The 25,831-nt window shown below is 35.5% G+C and overlaps 1 protein-coding gene across 5 annotated transcripts in view; it reads right to left on the bottom strand.

The window, feature by feature from the left end:
- The window catches only part of CFAP299 (cilia and flagella associated protein 299), a 767,377-nt gene that overhangs the window by 715,304 nt on the left and 26,242 nt on the right, over positions 1 to 25,831 (bottom strand). For all 5 annotated transcript variants that reach the window (XR_005215897.1, XR_005215898.1, XM_037830080.1 and 2 more), the window contains exon 2: positions 17,067 to 17,197. Coding sequence is in view for 3 of the 5 variants with exons in the window: in XM_037830080.1 (XP_037686008.1) it covers positions 17,067 to 17,197 (131 nt within the window). In the remaining 2 variants the exon portion in view is untranslated. The remainder of the gene's footprint in view (positions 1 to 17,066; positions 17,198 to 25,831) is intronic.

Raw genomic sequence — 25,831 nt, 5'->3', positions numbered from 1 at the left:
AGGGTCTCCATATTCTTTGCCAAATCCAAAGACCAAAATCGAATACAGTAATAATGCCAAATACAGCAGAAGGATTACTTTTCACTTCTGTATCCCTCTCTTGATAAAACATTCCAAGTGGCATACTTCTTTTTTTCCAAAAATATATTGCTCTTTCTAAGCTTCTTTGCTTTGTAATCATGTATGCTATCATCTTGTGGTACTTTTCTCCAGGACTCATATCAGATTTCAGGTGCTTCAACTAATTCCTCCCTGTCAGTAAAAAACAAATTTAGAAGCACACAGCTTTAGAACATTTTTCTACCTTCTACAAAAGCTAAAGTAAAAAAGCTGTGGAAACAAAATAAAATTTCATACAATCCACAAAATGACTATCAACATTTACATCTTGATGACATTTTAGAAACCCAGTTTTCTTGTCTGATATGAATGTAGAAATCTATTTTCTTCTAGTCAAAGAATGATGTAATCTAACAAACTTTATAGGAGCATCTTGCAAACAAACAATAATAACAAGACAATTTAAGGCCTTTACATTTACAGAAGGATTTGTTGATAAATTTGTGAAATGTGAGTTCTCAGCACATTTTAAAATTGGTTTGAATTTAAAAATTTTTAATTTGCATTCTACTCTGTAATAATAAACATTGAACATACATTTTCTGACATCTGCATTGGTTGAAATGCTTGAATGCATTTATTAAGTGACACATTTCTGAGTTTTTTGGTGTTGCTAATAACTCATTTTTTTATTTTGAACCCTTTTAAGTAACTATCCGAAACCAGCTGACGGTTCTTATGGTTTTTTCTCTTATCCTACGCACTATTTTCTTTCATGAAAATACCTAACTAATTATGTACAAATTTCTTATTACATGTGCACTGTTAGTTCTCTAAAACATGTATTTTTCAACAGTTTATATTTTACAATCCACCACTTAACTATTTAATTGTTTAGAAATGCTGAAAGAGCAAGGTGTGAAGGAACAGTGCTGCATTGATTTGAAGAAAAATAGCAAAATATTATTTCATTTTAAGATATACAATAATAAAACAGATTATTTTCTTTCCAATTTCTTAAATGTCTTCAGAGCCCCTTCTGGTGTCTGCCACTGGTAGCCCTTCCTTCAAATGTCAGAACACAATCTTGGCAATGTGTGAAGAGACATTGTTCATCTTTGCACTTAGCAAATGCAAATGTATAAATTACTTGGTAACTACCTGATAACCTCACAGCCAAGTCAATTTCACATTCTTACTGTCAAAAAACACTTTAAAGAAAATGAAAAAGCAAATTACCAACTGTGAGAAACTAGTTGAAGAATATATAACTAATACAAACATATATAAAATATTCCTACAAATAGATAAGTAAAGCACAAACAACCCAGTGAAAAATGGGCAAAAGATGTAAACTGGATTTTCATAGTAATGGCTAATACACATTTGAAGAGAAAGTCAGTATCTTTAGTGCTAAAAGAACACATATCAAGACCACAACAAGAAGCCATTTTAAAAATAGGTGATTAGCACAAATAGAACAACCAAACAAGCATTAGATGGGATGTGGAGCCAAAAATTATTTTATTCATTGGTGGCAGGAAGGCTAATTGGTCCAACTACATTGGAAGTAAAGTTAAACATTCACATATCTTACAACTGACATTTTCCAATCTATGGCATACACTAGGAGAAACTCTTGTACATTGCATCAGGGGCCATTTTCAGAACAGCACTGTTCACAATAGCAAAGCCTGTAAGCAACCCAGATCCTACCAACACAAAAGTGTGAGACTAAATGGTGATGAATGCAATAGAATATTATACAGAAGCCTAACACCAATAAACTAAAGCAACATGCAACTATGTTAATGATTCCTAGTAATAAAATATGTGAAGAAAGCAAGTCCCAAAAGATACATATAACAATATAAAATCTTTATTAAGTAAAAATAACTACAATTTAAAATACGCTTTTAAGAACACATACAGTATCTCAAGATGTTGTTCCTTTTCATTGCTGAGTAGTATTCCATGGTATGCAAGTACCCCAGTTCATTTAACCATTCACATGTTAAATGATATCTTAGATTATTCTAGTTATTTTCTATTACAAATAAAGCTGACATTAACATCTGTGTAAAAAAGAAAAAGAAAAAAGCACACACACACACACAAATATAATACAATTATATAAAAAAGGAAAGCAAATTAATGCCAAACACCTCCCATTTAGGATGCAGGTAAATTTGTGATTGCAGGTGTGGTCCCAATTATTACAAAAATGGCTTCAATTTTTCATAAACCCTTCCCTGTATCTATGAACTTGTACACGTTTGCAATTGCACTCATCATGAGGTGAAGTCTATTTCTCCATCCCTTGAATCTGGGCTGGCCTTGTGACTTGCTTTGACAAATACAATGGTTGATATCATTAAGGAGGTGAAGAAGCCACATGGAGCAGAGCTGAGTCATCCCCACCAACACAACAGTTGTCCAAAGACACAAGAACAAGCCCAGCCAAGATCATCTGAGCCAGGTCCACGGCAGCAGAATTAAGCCCAACTGATCCACACACTTGTGAACTGAATAAATGATTGTTATAATTTTAATCCACTACATTTTGGAGTCGTTTGTCATGTAGAATTTCCATGGCAATAGACAACTCATACACCTCAGGTGAGAGGAGGCAGGATTGTACTCTGTAGATTCTCATAATTTTGTGCTCCATTAATATTATTTTAACTTGTATGTCCATTCATTGACATAGTCCACATACTGAAAAATTTTATTTGCTCTGTTGTATTTTTTTAATGAAATGCCAGTTTACTTTGCCTTGTTGTCCTATCAAAGGCAGCAAAGCAAAGTAGCTCTGTTTTTAAGAATAATTAACTGAGGTTAATATAAAGTTTGGCTATGATTGTTTATGTATTCCCCCAAAAAACCATCTATATGGGGTATTGCACAGACTTTGGAATCAGCCACTTACCAGCTATTCAACCTTGAGTAAGATATTTTAACTACTCTGTGCCTCGGTATAACTGCCTATACAATGGAGATGAGAACACTTATGTTTCAAGGTTGCTGTGGGAACCACATGAGCTGATACTCACATATAGCTTAAATATAATATATAATCAACAAGTGCATAGCAATATTGTGAAGGGTTTCACAAGTATCCAACTTTGAAAAGTTTTTCTTTACTTGATAAATGTGAATGGTACCTAACACTCAGTTTGCATTATAAATGGATGGAGGGTGAATCTGACACCCACTGGGAAATGTGAAACTTAAAACAAAAACGACCACCACTATAAACTTCTACCTGAAGTTTGTTGAATTAGGTCTGCAGAACTAGGCCTTTTAGCATTTTGGGAAGTAAATGTACAAAGTTGACTAAATACCCTTTTGACATTTTGGAAACAAATGTAAAGGTTCATTAAATACCCTGAAGGCTGAACATACCCTAAATTGATATACTGACATTCCCATGTCTATTTAAACTCATTCCTCTTGGGTCTTGTGTGCATGTAACATGATTCTTTATTACAGGTAAGACGTGGCACATCCCAATGCTTAGGTAAAATAAAAATTAACACCCATAATGCTACAGTTTTAGGAGAGCTAATAACAGAAGAACATGAGTTGATATTATTAATAACTATTGTCAGGGATATACCTAATAACTAGATTAAGGGTTGTATCTAAATACTTTTTCAGAAACTGAAAATGAAGAATGATAACATACTACTCAGAAATTTATGAAAGTGCATTAAATCTAATGAAATTTATAAACAAGTCCAGTCTTATATTCATATTTCATGAATAAATTGACATATTTGAAATAGTGTTACTAATTAGAAGTTTGCAGAAGGACTTTAATATACTAACATGACCAACTTAAGAAATAGCCCTTTATAAATAAGCAAGTTTTTATTAAATGTACTTTTTTCCTTTTCCCTTTCTATTCTTCAAATTAAAATATGTGAAAGAATCTGTCATACATACAAAATAATTTTGAGATGCAGTAGATGATACATTTAAATGGCCCAACAAGCTATGAATGAAATATTCAAAAACTTAATGCAAACAGTATTATTATTCTCATTTCTTGAGGAGAAAACCAAAAGATTACAACATTCCTACAAATTATATTTAAAATGTCAAGAGTAAACAAGGATTTGGTCTTGACTTAATAGAGCTTAGTATGGAAGTTTGATAATGCCCACTGTGGTGATTTGAAACTGTATATACCCCAGAAAATTATGTTCTTAAAACTAATCCATTCCTGTGTGTAGACTATTATAAGTAGGACTTTTTGATGAGGTTACTTCAGTTAAGGCATGGTCCAGGATGGGTCTTAATCCTCTTACTGGAGTATTTTATAAACAGATTAATACAGAGAGAGTGAGAGAGAGCAGCCATGGAAGAAAGAAGCTGAAAGCAATGAACCCCGGAAAAAAGGGAGACACCAGCAGATGCTTCAGTGTGCCTTTCCACGTGGCAGGGGAACCAAAGACTGCCAGTCTTCGGGAAGAAAGCATCATCTTGATGATGCCTTGATTTGGAAATTTTCCCAGACTCTAACCATAAGCAAAAAAATTCCCATTGTTCAAGCCAAACCATTTCACGCTATGTTGCTTTCAGCAGCCTAGCAAACTAAAATACCCACTTTAGGTCTTCTTAGGTTCAACTAAACACTGATTCCCAAGACTACCATAGGCTACACTTGCCATCAATCTACTCAGAAGGCCTGGACACAAACCACACGGCTAGCAGGGCAGCATCAGGTGTTTCTTTTCTGTGGAAGTCCTTGTGGCTCAGGTAAAAGGAAATAAGATCCATACTGGGCTTGTGCAGAATCCATTCAAGGTCCAAAACCTCATGTCCCACAGAGGTCCACACCTAGTATAACAACTCTATCAAAACTTCCAGGATCCTTTAAGGGACATGCAGTTACAAGAGTCACCACATGCAGTAAATCCAAAAGGTATATCTTCCTATGAGATATTTATAATTCTCCCAGTCCAGGTGCACTTATGTCAACAACATAGTTGACATACCACATCAGGCTTTTAGGGAAACAGAATGAGCTACAGAGTTAACTGAAGGTCAAATTCACATGCAGAAGTTTCACCACAAGTTTACACCTTTGAAATATTGATATTTTCCTCCTTCTGGCAGGCAGTTTGGTGATAAATGTAAAAGGGCATAACCTTTGAACAAGAAATCTCATTTAGAGCAATTTACACAAGGACATAACTGCACAATAGAAGTGATTTTTTTAAAAAAGATATATGAAGGTTTCGGTAAGGTAAATTATTTTTAATAATGTACATTCAAACTGCATGGGTTAAATCACTTAATTTTTAGTCTAAGCCATGGGTGCCATGCCTGGGACTCCTTTGTCAATGCTGAACAAACGTTAGTTTTGCAAAAATTGAATGACAAATCACTTTCCTGCTGTCTCATTCATAACACATAGAGGAACTGACAATTTCAAGTCCTAAACCCAAAAGTCATTTTTTAAGCTAGTATTTGAGAACCTACTATATACCAGGCACTGTGATTGACTCTGGTGAGACGGTGGTGACTGAGAGAGAAAAGATACTTGCTCATGTGGAATTTATATGTAATTGAGGAGAAAGACATTGCACATTTCAGTGAATCAAAATAGACAAAAACATATCAGATAATAAGACTTCAAAGGAAAGTAAAATAGGGCAATGTTGTAACAAGCAAGTGAGTGGGTGGCTGGTTTAGATTGGCAGTCTGATGAGACCACTATTAAGAGGTGACATATAGAATGAGACCTAAATGACAAGCAGGAAACAGTCATACAATGATCCATCAGGCAGAAGAACTTCCCAAGCAGAAAAAATAGACAGTGCAAAGAACCTATGTAAGGAATAAGCTTAATGTTCACAAAGGAATAATGTTAAAACTATCAATTAGTATTTTTTAAAGAGGAGAAGGATTCATTTTAACAGGAGCAAAATTTTAAATTTACGGGTAACAACCTTGGAATTTATAAGCGAATTATTTCCTATATTCCAGCCCCTTTTTTTGTTACAAAGAGCAACAATCAGTATTAAAAGGAAATGTTTTCCTGCACCTATGTAAACTAATTTTATTTATTTATTGCTGTGAGCTTTCCAAAACTATTTAGAATTAAAATGTTTTAAAAGCACAGAAAAAAATTTGAAAAGCAGTCCCAATTTGTTCTTTGGCTGAGAAAGTTCATTATCACTGTCCAAATCCAGGTGCAAAAACACTTTTGCTAATGTTCCAAATTTGCTACTTTGAGAGAAAAGCTACCCAAACACACCTGCAGTTTTTCAAAACTGATTTAATATTATGTTAAAGTAAACATATTAAGGACACAAATGTTTAGTCATCAAAAACCTCCATTGCCCAACCTGTTACTTAAGAGTGAATGAAATAGGTTGCTTTGATTCTGATAAAGATAAACCTACATTTCATGACATTCTTTCCCAAACCCAATATTATCAGGCAGTACTTGGTACTTATGATTCTACCTTAGTGTTGGCTTTGTCACATTACTTACATTGTTGAGAATATGTAGAATAATGTATAAGGAAGAGGCTATGTTCAGAAGATATGACATTTAATGTCATATCTCATTATATGAAGCAAAAGAGTGGTCATTAAGAATTCAGGCCCTGACACCAGATTGCTTGGGTTTTTGTCCTGCTTCTGCCACTTACTCATTGTAAAAATTTGGATATAAACTCTGTGTACCACAGCTAGTTTCTCCATCTGTGAAATGGAGATAAAAATACTTATAACTACCAAGGGCACTGTGAGCATTAAACAAGTTAAAACATATAAACTGCTCAGTAGATATCAGCAAATGATAGATACATTACCAATAATAATTATTTTTATATTATACACAAAATACCCTCAATTGGATCAGTTTACTATCAAATAATTCACTCCCATGAAAGTTTACATATCTAACACACAGATATAAAGATACATACACGTAAAAAGAGAATATATAAAGCAAATAAAGTACAAAACAAAGAAAAGTGATAACATTGGAAGTTGATAAAAAAATAGTCCAACAAATATAGAAATTAAATTTTAATTTTGAATCTACTATTTCTATAATGTCAATTTATTTTAAAGACTTACCATACATTCTGCCAATCACTTCTAACTAATATAACCATAACAAAGAACTCTTCTGTTCAGGGCTTTACCTTCTACCACTCCCGCACTTGGATTTCCCACCCCACTTCCATGATTAAATTAGTCTCTCATGACCCTCACTTTAAGAATCTAAGGATTTATTAGAACACACTGAGACATCATAAGTAGGTCTAGTCCCACACTCAGGGAACTTAGAAAACAAGAAAGCCCTCAATTGTTTCTAAATCAGCAGTCCTTCCCGGCAAGATCCCTGTAAATAAATTTCCAAAAACCAGATAAGAAACTCACTGGTGTCAGAGGGATGAAGAATTAATGGAAAACATTTTGATTTTAGCTGCACCAGGATACCAGGGATGAGTAAAGTGATAAGACTTTAGCAGGAAATATTTATTTGAAGATAAAGGCTTGATAACATCATTAACAAACCAAGATCCACTCACATTCTGATACCACACTGGCTACCTGAGTTAGAGATATTTTTACTTTGTACCTCCATTATTGAATTGATAATAAAAATAGTAAATGTGATTGAGTACATTCTAAATATCAAACATTTAAAACTAAAGTGCTTCTATAAGTATTTACTTATTTAACTCTTAAAACCAAATTACAATAAATAATAGGACAGTATAGGAAGATAGATGAGGTAAGATCAATATAAAAAACCTATTCTATATCTGTATGCAAGATATAAACAACAAGGAATGTGACATTTAGGACACTTTTATGGCATATTATAAATTACTTAAGAAGAAATCTAATTCAAAATTGTAAGACTTGTGCAGAAAAAGTTCTAAAACCTCACTAAAGCAGCTTAAAGAAGGCGTAAATAAATAAAGATGTATCCAATGTTCACAGATACAAAAACCTAGTATCTTAATAATGCTAATTCTCTCCGAAACTGACCTACAGAGTGGAAACTATTCCAATTAGATCTAATATTTTTCTTGAAACTTGACAAAACAATTCAATTTATTATGAAGTTACAATAATTAAGAGGGAGGTGATATTGGATTGGAACAAACTAGTCAATGAAAATGAATGGAAATTCCAGAAAAAAAAAACACATTGAACAGAGGTGCCATGTTAAACTAATGGGGAAAGACAGGACTCTTCAATAAATGAAATTGGAAAAAAATAGTTATCCACATGGAAAAAAATTAATTGAATCCCTACTACCATCCATGCATAAAGGACTTAAATATCCAAAGGAAAATTTTTAAATACTTAGTAGCAAATATAGTTGTATATCTTTCTGTTGGTGAAGCAGGGAAAGATTTCTTAAGGAAGACACAGAAAATATCTAGTTACAGGAACAAGTGATAAATTTGAAAATGTAAAATTAAGATTTCCAGTTCATCAAAAGACTTATAATGTGAAAAGAAAAATTACAAATTTGGAGAACATTTTTTTCATGCATATAACTCTATAGAATACTATCAGGATGATGTATTTAAAAACTCCTTCAAATCAAGAAAAAAAACAATCAAACAAGAGATAGATGTGCAAAATGCATGAACAAACATTTTAAAAATGATGAAATGCAAATGGCCATTAAACAGATGAGGACATGCTCGCTCAATCTTATTAGAAATGCAAATTAAGACCAAAATGAGCTCCCATTTATATCCATATAGCTAGCATAAAACTAAGAAATCTGACAACATCATGTGTTGGAGAGGAAATAAATAAAAAACTTCTCTTATACATTGCCAATGGGAGTATAAATTAGTACACCTGCTTTGAAAAAGTGTTTGGTCTTATTTGTAAAGTCAAATGGCTACATATGCTAGGATCAACAATTACAACCTCAACCATATACTCAAGAGAAATTTCTGCAAATATGCATCGGTAGGTATGTACAAAAAGTGATCAGAGGGACACTATTTTAGTCAGCCTTTAGTAATAAGTTCCCCATGACTGGAGGTAAGTGGCAGGCAGACAGCCCCGGCACAAAGTGGAGGCCCAGTTGTTAAACATTAACCTGTGGTGACCTGGTGGTCCAATTGTTAAATGTTATGCTGTGCCATTGGAGAGGGACACTCTGGCCAATAAGATGATACAGGAATTTGAAATACAAGAGGGGAATGATAAATAAAAGAACAATGGAAGTAGATAGCTGTTGCTAAACTCAATTGATGCCCCTATAGGCTGATAGTGCCATTTTCAACAATTAACCAACAAATTGAAACAAAATTCAAGAGCTAGAGAGTCTATTTTTCTATCTAGCAAAACAAAATCCTCATTTCATGCAGCAGGCAAGCAGAAGAAAGTGAAGGTCAGGCACAGGATTTCACAGTCATAGTGGCAAAGTCTAGAGAGAATTGGATGCTCAGCAGAGGCAGACCTATTATACCAAAATCAAAGCTCTGATTAGGAAAACCTAGTATCTTGACAAAGAAGATAGGAATATCAGAGTAAATGTTCCTGAATATGTTATTCCTCAGGCCTCTGAATCTTCTGAACCTGAAGAAGTGGCCCACTCCTCTCCATTAAAAGCTAGCAACAGCATTGTGTGCATGTGTGAGAATTAATGAGAAAATGGATGGAAAAGTGTTTTGTAAAATGTGAAGTAGTATAAAAGCAGAATGGATTCTTCTGTTGATGTTGTTGCTGTTATAGTTCTATTCATAATACTATAAACTTGGAGAGAAGTTGGGGGAAAAAAAAAGAACTAGTATCCTCTCCCTGTAAAACAACATGTACCAATCATAGGAGCTGTCCCCACCTCCACTTCAAGCCACCAGGCCTATAACAGGGGTTAAGCCACAGCCAAGGACATGTTGGGTCTGACAAGACAGAAAAGACACATTGTCCCAAAGGAATGGCAAGACCTAGCTAACGCATACCAGCAAGGGCCAGGGGAGTTCTCAGACCTGGGAAGTCAGAAAATAAGACTGTATAAGGTAGAGTTCTTTTAGTTGGGGCATTCTCTCAGAATAGAGGATATAATATTCTGGTAAGTAGCCCAAGAAATCAGACAAACACACTTTTAAAGTGGCTCCAAGAAACCTGGAACAAGCTATGGCCTATACTGAGTGCAGCAGGAATGCCTGAATTACAGAAACAGACTGTTAAGGAAGAGATTAAAAAGCTCAGGAAAATGAACATATTGGAATGAACACATTATGTGAGACCAGATGACCTACAAAAGAATTATGGTCCATAGAAACACCCAGAGGATCCTCCAAAGCTATCAGAATACACTGGTTAGAATAGCACCAGAATCACTAAGAACTTCAGAGGTGGGTCCCCTCTGCAGTCCAGTGCTGAAAGTAGAATAATTTGTCACAGATAAATTCAATGAGCATAATAGGAATAATAGTGCCTTGATGCAGCAGAGGCCGAAAGCCAGGGGCTAAATAATTATCATAAGGACCAACAAAGTCAGATAGTTATAAGAGGGAGTATATGGTATTAAGCCTTTGTATAACATCATCTCTTCTGCTATGTGTCCATCAAGCCAAACTTGAGATGGCCACTGGCAAAGACTGGCTGACATCAACTGGCTGAGTCTTTTTTGTCTATTTGAAAACCCACCTTACAGCAATAATAGTTGTGGGAGTGGAATCATGGCCCTGGGGTCCTCTGGTTTTATATCACATACATACCATCCAAAAGCTGCCAGCCTGTAAGTGGAATGGTCTGCTGAAGGTACAGCTGGAACAGCTTAGAATCAATATTCTTCAAAGATGAGGTGCCATCGTGAAGGACACTGTCACCGGGAAACACAAGGATTCCACTATTACAAGCTATAGCTGCCACCTGGACACTTTGGGCTCCTTGTTCCCACGAATCAGCAAGCAAGAAGAGGGATAACCATTTTGTGAAGAGTAGTTAATGCTGAACAGCAGGAGGTGGTAGGGCTGCTTTTACAGAATGGAAATAAAGGAGGAATATGTGTTGAACTAGGAAACTCACTTGGACACCTCTTGGTATTCCCTTACTGAATTTTAAATGAGAATGGACAAATGCAGCATCTGTAGCCTAAGAAAAGTAGGATCACCAGGACCTCAGTAATTTTATTACAAAGCTATGGTTATCAAAACAGTGTAGTACGGCATAAGGATAGACATACAGACCAATGGAATTGAATTGAGAGTTTAGAAATAAACCCTTGACCATTAAATCTATGACCAAGTGATTTTTGACAAGGATGCCAAGTTCACTCATTTGGGAAAGAATAGTCTCTTCACCAGACGGTGCTGGAAAAACTGTATGTCTATATGCAAAAGAATGAAATTGGACCACTCCTCCCTAAATCCATATACAAAAATTAACTCCAAATGATCAAAGACCTAAATACAAGAATCAAAGCTACAAAAGTCCTAGAAGAAATCATGGGGAAGCATCTTCACCTCATGTTAATCATTGGTTTCTTGGGCTTTACAAAAAAGCAGGAGCAACAAAAGAGAAAATATAAAAATGGGACTTCATCAAAATTTAATACTTTTGTGTATCACAGTACTTCATCATGAAAGTCCAAATACAATCAACAACCCAGAAAAAAAGGACAGAATTAGAAATGAAAAATTGAAATATGGACTGTATGCTTTATATTAATGTTAAATTTCTTAAACTTGACGGATGCACTTAAAAGTGACATAGAGAGTGTTTCTGTTCTAACGAAATGTACCTGGAGGTGTTAAGTGTGAGAGGAGCATGATGTACACAACCTGCTCTCATATGTTTAGATAGTACAGATGAATTATATAGGTAGGTGGATAGATAGAGAGAGAGATAGAGTTATATAGTAAATGTCATAAAATGCTAAAAGCTGGTAAACCTGGGTATCTGAGTGAGGGGATATATTGGAGTTCTATGTAATGTTATTATTATGTTTATGTATTATTTTTGCGACTTTCCTGTAAGTTTGAAGTTATTTCAAAATAAAAAGCAAAAAAAAAAACAAAAAACAAAAAAAAACAAAAAACAAGCAAACTGCAGAATGAAAGAAATATTTGGAAACCACATATCCAAAAAGGGTTTAATATCCAGAATATAATAAAAAAAATCCTTCAACTCAACAACATGCCCAATTTTAAAAATGGACAATAAAAACACAATTAAATATGGGCAAAATACTTTAATAGACCTTTCTCCCCAAAGATGATATACAAACTGCCAAGAAGCACATGAAATGATGTTCGACATCATAAGCCATTAGGGAAATGCCAATCAAAATCATGAGATACCATTTTACAAACACAAGAATGGCTACTATTAAAAGCAGAAAAGAACATGCATTGAGGGGGATGTAAAGAAATAGGCATACTCATTCACTGCTAGTGGGAATGTAAAATGGTACAGCCACTGTGGAACACAGTTTGGCAATTTCTCAGAAAGTTAAGTGTAGAATTAACATTGATCCAGAAATCACACTTCTAGGTACATACCCAAAAGAATTGAAAGCAGGGACTTGAGGAGATATTTGCACACCAATGTTTATAGCAGCATTATTCACAATTATCAAAAGATGGAAGCAACCAACGTGTCCTTCAACAGATGAATGGATAAACAAAATGTGATATATACATACAATGGAATATTATTCAACCATAAAAAGGAATGAAGTTCTGATGTATACAACAACATGGATAAACCATGAAGATATCATGTTGAGTGAAATAAGCCAGACACAAAAGGACAAATATTCTATGATCTCATTGATATGAAAAAAAAATTAGAATAAGCAAATTCATAGAGTCAGAAATTATAATATAGGTTACCAGGGACCAGGGTAGAGATAGGGAATGGGGAGATAATGCTTAATTGGGACAGAATTGCTTTTGGGGGTGATGGAAAAGTTTTGGTAATGGATAGTATGATGGTACCACAACATTGTGAATGTAAATAACACCACTGAATTTTGTATTTGAATGTGGGTAAAAAGGGAAATTATAGGTGTTTTGAGGTTACTAAAATAAAATTTAAAAAAAATAGGACTGTACAGCACAAATAATGTAAAATACAGATTTTAGTTAATAGTATAATTATAAAAAGATTTGTTCATAATTTGTAACAAAGGTACCGCATAAATGAAAAGTGTTAATAATGGGGGCTGGGGCAGGACCATGGTAACTCTGTATTTTCTGCATGATTTTTCTCTAAACCTGCAACCTTTCCAGTGAAAAATAAAATGAACTGAGGAGGACAAATCCAAATTATACCAGAATGTAAAAACTGACAGATGATATTTGACTAGGTTAACTAATATAAGAAAGGTTAGGGACTTGCCCAGCTTTTTAGATTTAATTCCAGGTGTACTTGAGGATGAAAGGGCACAAGAACATTCCCCTGGGTCATTAAGCAAAAAAAAAAAAAAAAAAAAAAAAAAAAATCACAAAATCCCTGTACATTCAGGATCTGAATCACAAAGTCTTCCGAAAAGATGGCAACGGTTAACCAGGACAATTACCAGCTCCCCCAGGGCTACCATTTATTCCAGCCATCTACATTTCATATACTGTGTTTCAGTAAAATAAGGTCATCACTCTGGACCCAGTTTTAAGAGGGTCTAATTCATCTTCTAAAAGTACAAGCTAACCCAAAGTGGGGAGGCTAATGACCTTTCAAGCTCATCCAGGAGATTGTTCAGCCTGAAGGATGACTGAGTTGTAACTACTAACTGGAAATCAGGAACCCAATACTCAATATAAGCCAGCAACAGTAAAGGTCCATCTCTCCACCACCCATGGAGATCAGGTAAAAGTCACACTACAAATGGAAATCACCTGCAGCTTAGGTTTGGCTCTGTCCCAGTAAACACCAGGGCCAGCATCTGGAGGAGAAAATACTCTGTCGTGAAAACAGGGGGACACCAGTTAAGCTTCTCCCAACCTTTATAGACTCAGCCTTCTGGACACTAAAGCCAGCTGGCATGAATCCTGGTAGAGGAGAGATGTTTACATGATAGTGGAACAGAGATGTTTCTGAAGCAAAAGTTGGGGAGCTAAGAGAATGCAGAATCTGCCCACCTTCTACCAACTCAATAAATGTGGAGTGTAAGGAAATGAGCTGGCACAACTTTAGGGAACACAATGCCTTAGCAGACGAACAGGTAAAAATTAAGAAGAGGAAGAAAGAATGATTTGTCAAGACGGTGAATTTATAGCAGAATTGATGCAAAGCGGATGTGCCCATTTTCACACTCCTCTTTGCCTGATCCTCTAAGGGTCAATTTAACAGTCTTGCCCTAGGGGGTGCTTTCCCTGATCTTCACACACTCCGGCACCTTGATTGAGTACTACTTCAGTGTGTTGCCATAGCACCTATGATAGCATTTATCTTCCTCTGTTGTAATTGTCCTTTTTTTAATCAAGATAAAATTCACCTTTGTAAGTGTCTGATTCAATTAATAGTTTTTAGAATATTCACAAAGTTATACAACCATTACCACTAATTCCAGAACATTTTAATCACAGTTACTGTTGTGTACTCTATTTTATCCCCAGCACCTTGAGTAGTTCCTAACGCAGTATGGTTGTGTATGGATATTTGTGAAATAAATGAGATGAATAAAAGCCCCAAATAATTTTTTCATCTTTTACCTTTCTCTGAGACCTCCCCTCATCAAACCCCTCCCACCTCAATATCTTTTAACTTTCTTCTCTCTAGACTCTTTCTCCTATGAAGCTACTGTGGCTAAGTAACATATTTCTAGATCCCAGAAATGCTTGAAATGGGTCCTCTATGACTGCTAGACTAAGGGATTGTGATCTGTTTTGAGTTGTTTACCAGTGTATTTGAGAAATTAAAATAAGATAAACAAAGTAGGAGTAAGTGCTGTTTGAGTTGGTACCAGTTGGCAGGCTCAGATTTCCACGCATATTTTCTCAGTGGTCTTCCAGCAAATATAGGCACAGGACAAATTTGACTCTAAGACACCCTCTGATGGTACTACTGCTGGCTCTGCCTGGACCTGGCAGGGAAGGGAGCAAAGTGGTTCCCACATGGGGCAAGAGGGAACATATGGAGCCCATCCCATTACAAAGGCTGCCAGAAACGATCTGCAGATAAAAAAGCCTTCCAATTCTAACAGCTCTGGGTGGGGATTAGCCTCCCATGATGGCACTTAAGTAGCCTGATGACTTCCAGCTCTGGCCAGTTAAAGACCACTGCATAGAGGAAATACCCACTTTGATCCTCAAACATAAGAACAGACATGTGACACTAATGGAACTTGTACTTTAAACATGAGCAATCCCTCTTGAAATGAAGTAGGTTATATATTTTATAAAACTATAAAGTCTCAAAAAAAATTGCAGCACTTCTGAGAAATAGACAATTATTTTGATACTCACAGAAAGCGAAGAAAGTAAATACTCACCCTGAAGTTTTATATAAGGCACATTACACTGTACACCTACAATATACATCATTTCAATTTTTAAGAATAGAAGTTGAATGTGACTGAGTTCAGTAAATTATTGAAGTTTAACTAATTTATCTAGGTAGGTAGAATGGTCTCCCAACGATGTCTACCCTAGTCCCTAGAACCTGTAAATACGTTACACTGCATGGGAAAAGGACATTGAAGTTGTAATTAAGGTTACAGGCCTTAAAATAGAGCCCAATGTAATTATATGAGCCATTTGAAGGTAGAGATTTTTCTCTGACCACTGGTAGGAGAAGTGATGCTGCAGAAGGGGAAGTTGGAGAAATGTGAAGTGTGATGGGGACTCAACCCATTGCTGCTGGAGGAATACTAATTGGAAAGCCTGAGAAGGAAAGTGTACAGGCTCTAGGAGCAAAGAACAGCACCCAGGTGACGGCCAGCAAAGAAACAAGGATCTCCATCCTATAACTGCAAGGAACTGCATCTGGCCGAAAAACTAAGTGAACTTGGAAGCAAATACTGTCTCAAAGCCTCCAGACAAGAACTCAGTCCAGCTGACGCCTGGATTTCTAGCCTTGTGATGCATTGAGCAGATAATTCATCTGAGCCATGCTGTACTCTGACTTCTGATATACAGACTACAAGTTAATAAAATTGTGTTGTTCAAAAATATTAGGTTTGTGATAATTTGTTGCCGTAGCAATAGAAAACTAATATATTACTGAATGTCATTATGTTAAGTTCTAGTATTCTACTTTTCTGAAACTCAGTAACAACTAGAATGATAATTAAAATGGCACATTCCCAGGACCAATTCACATACCACCACCAAATGTTATTTTCTTTTAATAAACACATGAGAAATTTCTACCCTTCATTAATGGGTGTTTTTAAAGATGTTATCTAAGAAAAACATGTTGATTTCTAAGTAATTATCGTCTCCAACATTTACAGTTTAATCAAACATTTTTTAAAAACTAAATAGACGATTGCTTTGTCAAGTCCCCTTAACACTGCCATCAATTTAGTGCAGTTCACTTGAGGAGTACATCTCTTTATCATTAATATCTTTCATACATTTAATTAGATTCATATTTCATATAACCATATATTAGTTGCTTTAACAAAAACCAGTGTTCATGAATGGAGTTGAATGAATCAAAGTTCAGAAAGATGTGAGAACATAAAAGATGCCAAAGATTTACAAGCCCCAACAATACAAAGAATTCTGAAGCAAAAATTACTCATAATTTAGTACATAAATGCATAAAACCAGTAATATTGAGTTACTTTTTAACAGGATTTTATTGGTCTGTTGACCATATTTTGGTATGTATATTTCTTAAATTAGTAGCTCAAAGTTTCATGTGGCTTTATTGCAAGCAGATTACAATTCTTCCAGTTCCTGATCTGCAGAACACGTTTGGGATATTCCAAGTTCTACTTGCTCCTGCAAATGATTCTAAATTACAACAAGGTCAACTAAATTGGATTATTCCAGAAACTCTAGAATATAATTCAAAATCTAGATTTGAAACTGGACACTTACTTTTTCTGTGTTCTTTCAGCCAGCCTTGCAATCTCTATAGCTGTCTTCCTTGCTTCAAAATCTTCCCTTTTCACCACTTCCCCAGTCCCTCGGTAGCCTAGCTCCACCAACTGGCGGGCCAGACTTTCATCCTAAAGAAAGAATCAATTCTTAGATTTGTGAGTGAATGAGGCATCTTATTTTATCAAGTGTACACCAAGTAACTGTTTTAAATGGCAAAATTAAATTTATCATTTTAAAATGAGTCAAAATCTATTAGCTATAAAAATTAGAATTCTTTCTAACCATGCACACCTACATCTGAATTGGTAGTCCCCTTTCAAGAGCTATGAAATGAAAAGAGAAAAAAACATCAATCACTAAATTTTCTCTAAGGGGATGGAGAACAAAAGTCTGTTGTGTTTTTAATCAATCAGCAAGAACAGCTGTAGATACTTAATAGAGTATCTTTAAAACAATAAAATTAGAGACCACAGTACTCATAAAAGAACAACTTTTTTAAAAAACCAATAGCACAGAAAGAGAATTGGGCTGCTTTTAGAAGGTTCAACATTTCAGAGACTTTCTTCCTTGAAGTCAATTAACTGATGTCACAGAGCATTACAACTTCATATATAAAATAAAGAGGAGCAGAAGAATTCCCTACTTAATTAGAAAGATATTATTTCCACATAATGTTAGTACCAATAAAAACAGAAAAGTAGAAATCCAGGGAGATGACCACAAAAAGCTTCAAATAGAGAAAAAATTTCCCCCACAATGTTTAGGCCTTTTATAATTCAGATACTTTAGGAATTTCCTCATACATTTTTATCACTTGCATGCTATATTCTAAAAGGATATGTTTCCCCATCATTTGAAGATGTATCATTTTATATGAAATTACTAAAGACCAAATTATTACATTAAAAGTGTTTACACTAAAAATGGACCATATATTATCATCTTAATTAAATATCAAATGTCTGAAATATAGTGAAAACCACATATATTTTATTGCTAAAGACCCTTAATTAATATATCACTGTTAAATGAAGGAGCTTTCTAACAGAATCAAATGAGAAATTTTAACATGCCTGATTAATGATCTATTCAACCCATAGTGGCTATTTTAAAGTGCCTATTCAGAGAAAACCACACAATTTTTAGACACTATAAACCTAGAAAACTTGCTACTTTCCTTTGCCAAACATTTAAAAGCAAATACTGAATTCTACATAGCAATGTGAATACATTTGCCAAACTTTACAGTGGAAAACACCAGCCTTGAGAGATGCAGAGCCCCTTGCCATGTTTCTGGCCTGTATCCCTGTTTGGTACATTTCTTGCACCATACCACCACAAAACTGAGCAAATACCTCCACCTAGTGGAATTAATATTTATTAGAAAAGCAATGTAGATTTTGGGTTTGGTTTACAAAAGTTAGATAATTTGAGTATGTATTTTCTTAAATGTATTACTAAAAGTGAGCTAATGGAAAGGACTCGCTGCTGAGCTCTGTGAGAATGTGTACTTCTATAAGAGTATAAATTCCTTGTAATCAACAGAGTAAAAACCATTACAAAGTTGCTGTATTCTATTTTGTATTTTGAGTGAATTGTGAGTTCTTGAGTGCTTTCCTGGGCTACACAAAATAATTTGAATAGTTCTGCACTTATATATACTAATCTACATTGCAATAAATGGCAAAATCTACTGAGAAAAGAAGTAGAAAGTCGACATTTGTTGCCCCACCTACCATTACCACGCTCTAACTGGTGGAATTACAGGTCCTCTCTCCACTATGACAAGTTTGCATCACTGGAAACATCTATTTAAGAGCAAAACTTCTAGCCCAAGGGAAGTACAATGTGCAAGGTTATCCCAGAGGCCTAAAACTTTTTTGAGGCCTGTATTAGTCAGGATTCTCCAGAGAAACAGAACCTACAGAGATTATATGTGTGTGTATGTATGTGTATTTGTTCTGACAGAGATCTACATATATTCTATGTATATACAGATATAGATATAGATCTGTAAATATTAAGATGCTTACTATTAGAATTAGCTCACGTGGCTATAGTGAGTTCGAATTCCACAAGGCAGGCCACAAGATGGAAAATCAATTAAAATCCCCAGGAAAAGTCTACTGTCTGGAGGAGAGACAGAAATTCTAACTGCTGAAGTCATCAGTTCTCCCTTTAAGGCTTTCAGCTGATTGGGTGAGGAGACTTCTCTCATTGAGGAAGGCAATCTCTTTTGTTGATTGTACATGTAATCAGACATAGATACAATCAATTGACTAAGGATTTAAATTCACAAAATATCCTCACAGCAACAATCAGGTCAGTGCTTGCTTGACCAAACAACTAGACACCATAATCTAGCCAAGTTGACACATGCAACTAACCATCACAGAGCATTTGGTTTAAAATGGAATCCTGACTTGCCAACTCTAACACAACTTTTTTTCCTAACTCCCAAAATAATGTCTTTAAAGGGGCACAGAAAAAGAGAAAGTTTACCCTAATGCCAAGCATCAGAACTTGGCAGCATCTTTATTTCCAGATCCCAGAACTACAAGAAATTTCCACCAACTACATAGAAATTTGAACTTGAAAATAAAATCAGCAGACCCACCTGAAAGTTGGTAAAAGGAAAAAAAAAAGCATATTTTTCCACTTTCTAACCTAGGATTAAGAAATGTAAAGTCTGTGACAATCAGAAAGCCGAGTGGCTGGCCAACCACCCCAAAACTAAATGGGTGCTATCAATTTCACCCTATTTTTTCTTCTTTACAAAAGTAATACATGATTGTTGTGGAAAACTTAGAAACTTAAGACAAGCAGATCACCCATGATCTTACCATGCAAAGAAAATCACTGACATTTTAGGAGTATAGATTGGATCCTTGCTCTGGGCATGCTGTTATTTCTTTGAACAAAAGTGGAATCATGCTGGGCAGAATCTTCCATGGCTTACCTGTTTGCCGTTTAACAATATATCTTGAACATGTTTTCGTTAAGTATACATACAATAATATTGTAGTGATTACATGTTCCATAAACTCTATGATGGCCAGTATTATACATAGTTGACTACTGTACCTGTATGTCAGTATTTAGCATAGCACACCACTCAAAAATAATTGTTGAGTGAGTAAATAACTTAATCTATCCTCTTACTGGACATTTAAATAGTTTCAAATATTTAACAATTTTAAATAGCAATGATATAAACATTCTACCAACTAAATAGCTGAACAAAAATAAGTTCCTAGAAGTAGAATTGTTAACTCAAAGAATATTTTTGAAGTTTGGTCAAATCTCTGATCTTCCATCCTCTGACAATGAAAATGATACATTACTGCTTTGATTTGAATTGTTTTGAGTGCTAGTGAAGTTAACCATCTTTTCATAGGTTTATCAGTCATGAATATTCTTTTTGTTAAATCTTTTACTCATTTATTACTAATCTGTAAAATCTTTGTAAGAGAACACCACAGAAGCAAGAAACTTAAAGCAATACAATGAACCCCAGAAAAGAAGTGAGAGAGCAGCAGACACTGCTATGTGCCTTGCCACATGGCCGAGGAATCAAGGATCACTAAGAGCCAATCTTTGGGAAGAAAGCATCACCTTGATGATGCCTTGATTTGGTCATTTTTCATAGCCTCAAAATTGTAAGCCAATAGATTCCCATTGTTAAGCCAATCCATTTCATGATATCTGCTCTCAGCAGCCTATGAAACTCAAATACCAGGTCATTGTTTTCCTGTAACTCTTTATAGTTTTGTTTTTACATCTAAATGTTCAAAGCATTCAGGATATATTTTGGTATCTGGCATTATACACAGAAATGCTTTTACTTTGTCAAAAAAGTTTTTTTTCAAAAAATAGACAACTATGATGCCAGTATTTGTTAATAATCCATCCTTTCTCTACTTATTTGAAATTCTACATTTTCGTTTACTCAATTCCGAAATATATTAATGATTTCTTGATTTCTGTCATGTTCTACTGATTCATCTCTCTGCTCCTTCAATTGCATCACAGATTGTGTGGATGCTGCTCTTTCAATGTGCTCAGGGAGAAAGCTCTACCAGAACTCATTTGCACTTATAGAATTCTTTCCATAAATTATATCACACTATATGCATGTAACTTGGACATGATTTTTCATGCAACAATATAATCATGGAAACTGAGTCTTTGTTGGTGCATCTACCTGTATCTAGTTGTTTTTACTACATAGTGTTCCATAGTCTCCTGCCCCAGATCTCTCCCTCTGTGATAAATATCTGGATATTTTACAATTGTTCAATTTTATTTCAAAGAAAGTTTCAATAAGCCTATTGTGCATGCTTCTTTTTGCACATGTGCAGGTTTTTCTCTAGGGTAGATACTAAGTATTAGAAAATCAGAAGAATGGTATATCCACAGGCAGGGCAAGATGGTGGAGCAAGAAGGTGTTGAATTTAGTTAGCCCTCTAGAACAGCTAGGAAATAACCAGAAACAACTAGTAAATAGTCTGGAACAATTGTTTGGGGACATCCATGATGGTACACACATCGTACATCAGTCTGGAATGGGTGAAAGGGCTGAGAACACAGCATAGAACTGTAAGTAAATCCTCCAAACTGCTGAGGCAGTGCCCCTCCCCCACTGCCACAGCAGGCTGACTTGCAACACTTCCCTATGGGAAAAACAAGAGGTCTCCACAGGGATCAAGGAAAGGTAGCTCAACCACATTTTAACACAGTTTTAATGAACAAATTTGGACTACTGAATACAAGCTACAAGCAGAGATAAATCTGGAACAAGCAGGTAAGGAATCCCAAGGTCTCTCTCAGCAGAGAGGAGGCAGGGCTAACAGAAAAAAAATGCAATGAAATAAAATAAATAAATAAATAAATAAAAACAGAGGCTTTTGAAGTTAGCCAAACTCAGAATATTGGAAAAGGGCTGTGCCCCAAGTAAAAGGACAGATAGAGCTGGGTACCAACTCTGGTCCTTGACTGGCAAAACTTGGGGGCTGGGGACTGGCTCTGAAAAAGGGGATTTTTTTTGTCTCTTTTTTTGAACTATTCTAAGTAGCTCATTAGAGAAACCCTCAGGCATTTTCAATTGTCAGGGCTGACCCATGCAAGGGGAGAGTTAAGGTGCCTGAAAGACAAAGTAAGGAGTCAAGGGAGGAGACAATTCCCTAAAGGGCTTATCTTCCCTAAGAAAAGGGGGAAACAGGGCACAGCAAAAGGGGTGGACCACCTTCAGGGAGTTCAGACCCCAGGGGCTGGAAAAAAAATACAGCTTAAGCTTGGCTTCTAACTCACCCTCAGTCTCATCTACACCCCTGGCAGGCACCGCACCTGTTTACGCAGCTGGGAAGCTGAAGGCTGACAAGCACCACCTGCTGAGCAGGATAGGAAAATCACATAGTCTAGAGGCCTCACAGGAAAGTCTAACAACCTACTGGGTCTCATCCTCAGGGAAACTTGGTACTGATTACACCCTCCTCCTGAGACCTGGGCCTGTCTGGTCTGGGAAAATCTGATTGGGATTGATCATATCTGGGTAGATCCTCCTCCTCCTCAAAAAAAGAAAAGGCCCATATAGGCAGGGTAAGAATTAGAATAATAAGAGCTGAACAATTATGATCAGTTAAACAGAAGATATGTAAGAGGTTGAGAATAAGTTGAACTGAATGTCAAAGAACAGTTAGAGAACAAACCCAACCAACAAGAAACCTCTGGGTAAAAGATTGAAAACAGTATCTAGAATAAGCTAATCAAGGAAACCATATACCTAGCCACAAACAAAAAATTACGAGTCACACACTAGGAAAAATAAAGATATGTTTCAGTGAAAGGAGCAAACTAACACTTCAAACAAGATACAGGAGTTGAAACAAATAATTAAACATGTTTATACAAACATGCTAAATAAATTCAAAAATCAAATCAATGAGTTGAGGGAAGGTATGGCAAAAGTGATGAAGGATATGAAGACGACATTGGGCGAACATAAGGAAGAACTTGAAAGTGTGAAAAAACAATTGGCAGAACTTATGGGAATGAAAGGCACATTAGAAGAGATGAAAACCACAATGGAGACTTACAACAGCAGATTTTAAGAGGCAGAAGAAAGGATTCATGAACTAGAGAAAAGGATATCTGAAATCCTACACACAAAAGAACAGATAGGAAAAAGAATGGAAAAAATGAGCAGGGTCTCAAGTAACTGAATGACAAAATGAAGTACATGAATATACATATCAGAATTGTCCCAGAAGGAGAAGAGAAGGGAAAAGGGGCAGAAAGAATAATGGAGGAGATAATCACTGAAAATTTCCCATCTCTTATGAAAGACATAAAAAATACAGATCCAAGAAGCACAGCATACCCAAAACAGAAAAAAACCAAATAGACATATTCCAAGTCACTCACAGATTGTAAAATGTCAAAGGCAGAGAGAGAATTCTGAAAGCACCAAGGGAAAAGCAATCCATTACATACAAGGGAAGCTTGATAAGACAATGTGCAGATTTCTCAGCAGAAACCATGGAGGCAAGAAGGCAGCGGTATGATATATATTATTGAGATTTTTCACATACCATACAATCATCCAAGTATCCAAAGGGCACAATCACTTGCCCATGGTACTATCATACAGCTGTTTATGCATCACCACAATTAATTTTTTATCAAGTTTTAGAACATTTTCAATACTCTAGAAAAGATATAAAATTCATATACTCCCATACCCCTAATTACCCCCTCTCCATTATTGACTCATAGTATTGGTATAGTACATTTGTTATTGTTGATGAAAGAATATTAAAATGCTGCTAACTGTAGTACACAGTTAGTGATAGGTATATTTTTCCCTATATACCCCTCTATTATTAACTTCTAGTTATAGTGTTACACATTTGTTCTAGTTCATGAAAGAGATTTCTAATATTTCAAGGATTAGCTATAGAAATATTACAGTAACTCCCCCACAAGATTAACTGTTTTATGCTTATTTTAACCTCCAACTTTCCTTCTGGTGACATACATGGCTCTAAGCTACCCCTTTCCACCACATTCACATAGCATTCGGCACTGTTAGTTATTCTCACAGTAACGTGATACCATCACCTCTGTCCATTTCCAAACACTCAAGTTCAACCTAGTTAGACATTCTACCATAATAAGCAGCCATCTCCATTGTTTAGCCTCATTCTATATCCTGGTAGCTTAAATATTTCATGTCAATGAGTTTACATATTATAATTAGTTCATATCAGTGAGACCATACAATATTTCTCCTAATGTGTCTGACTTATTTCACTCAATATAATGCCTTCAAGGTTTCTTCAACCTGCTTTTTTTTGTGTGTGTTTTTTTAAAGCAGGTTTTGTTCATCCACCATGCATTCTGTCCTAAGTAAACAATCAATGGTTCCCTATATAATCATGTATTTATGCCTTTACCACCATCACCACTATGTATATAAGGACATCTTCATTTCTTCCAAAAAGAAGGAGGAAGCGTCAAAGAAAGTAGAGAAACAAAAGAAAAAAAAAGAAAAAATGACAGCTAAAAAGCAACAAAAAGAAAGATAGAATTAAACTAAAGTACAATAAAAGAGTCAGACAGTATCACCAATGCCAAGAGTTCCATACCCCTCCCTTATGTCCCCCTCTTATAGCATTTAGCTTTGGTATATTGCCTTTGTTCCATTAAAGGAAGCATAATACCATGTTTTTGTTGACTATAGTTTCTAGTTTGCATTGATTGTATTTTTTCCCCAATGCCACCTCATTTTTAACACCTTGCAAGGTTGACATTCATTTATTCTCCCTCATGTAAAAACATATTTGTACATTTTATCACAATTGTTGAGCACTCTAGGTTTCACTAAGTTATACAGTCCCAAGCTTTATTTTCCCTCTTTCCTTCTGGTGTCCCACATGACCCTAACCTTGCTCTTTCAACTATATTCACAGTCATCTTTGTTCAGTGTACTTACATTGCTGTACTACCATCACCCAAAATTGTGCTCCAAGCCTCTCACTCCTGTCTTTTCCCATCTGTCTGTAGTGCTTCCTTTAGTTTTTCCTGTAGAGCAGGTATCTTGTTCACAAATTCTCTCATTGTCTGTTTGTCAGACAATATTTCAAACTCTCCCTCATATTTGAAGTGCAGTTTTACCAGATATAGGATTCTTGGTTGGTGGTTTTTCTCTTTCAGTATCTTAAATATATCACCCCACTTCCTTCTTGCCTCCATGTTTTCTACTGAGAAATCTGCACATAGTCTTATCAAGCTTCCTTTTCTCTTGCTGCTTTCAGGATTCTCTCTTTGTCTTTGATGTTTGATAATCTGATTATTAAGTGTCTTGGCATAGGTCTATATTAGATCTATTCTGTTTTGGGTACACTGTGCTTCTTGGATCTGTAATTTTGTATCTTTTGTAAGAAATGGGAGATTTTCATTGATTATTTCCTCTATTATTGCTTCTGCCCCTTTTCCCTTCTCTTCTCTAAGACACGCATGATGCATACATTCATGTGCTTCATGTTGTCATTCAATTCTCTGAGATGTTGCTCATATTTTTCCATTCTTTTCCCTATCTGTTCTTTTGTGTGTAGGATTTCAGGTGTCTTGTTCTCCACCTCCTGAGTGTTTTCTTCTGCCTCTTGAGATCTGCTATTGTATGTCTCCATTTTGTCTTTCATCTCTTGTGTTCGTTGTGCCTTTCATTTCCATAGATTCTGCCAGTAGTTTTTTCAAAATTT

Source organism: Choloepus didactylus, chromosome 3 (assembly GCF_015220235.1).
Source record: "Choloepus didactylus isolate mChoDid1 chromosome 3, mChoDid1.pri, whole genome shotgun sequence".
Lineage (NCBI taxonomy): Eukaryota > Metazoa > Chordata > Mammalia > Pilosa > Megalonychidae > Choloepus > Choloepus didactylus.
The sequence above is the reverse complement of the archived record's forward strand: the minus strand, read 5'-3'. Positions and strand labels throughout refer to the sequence as shown.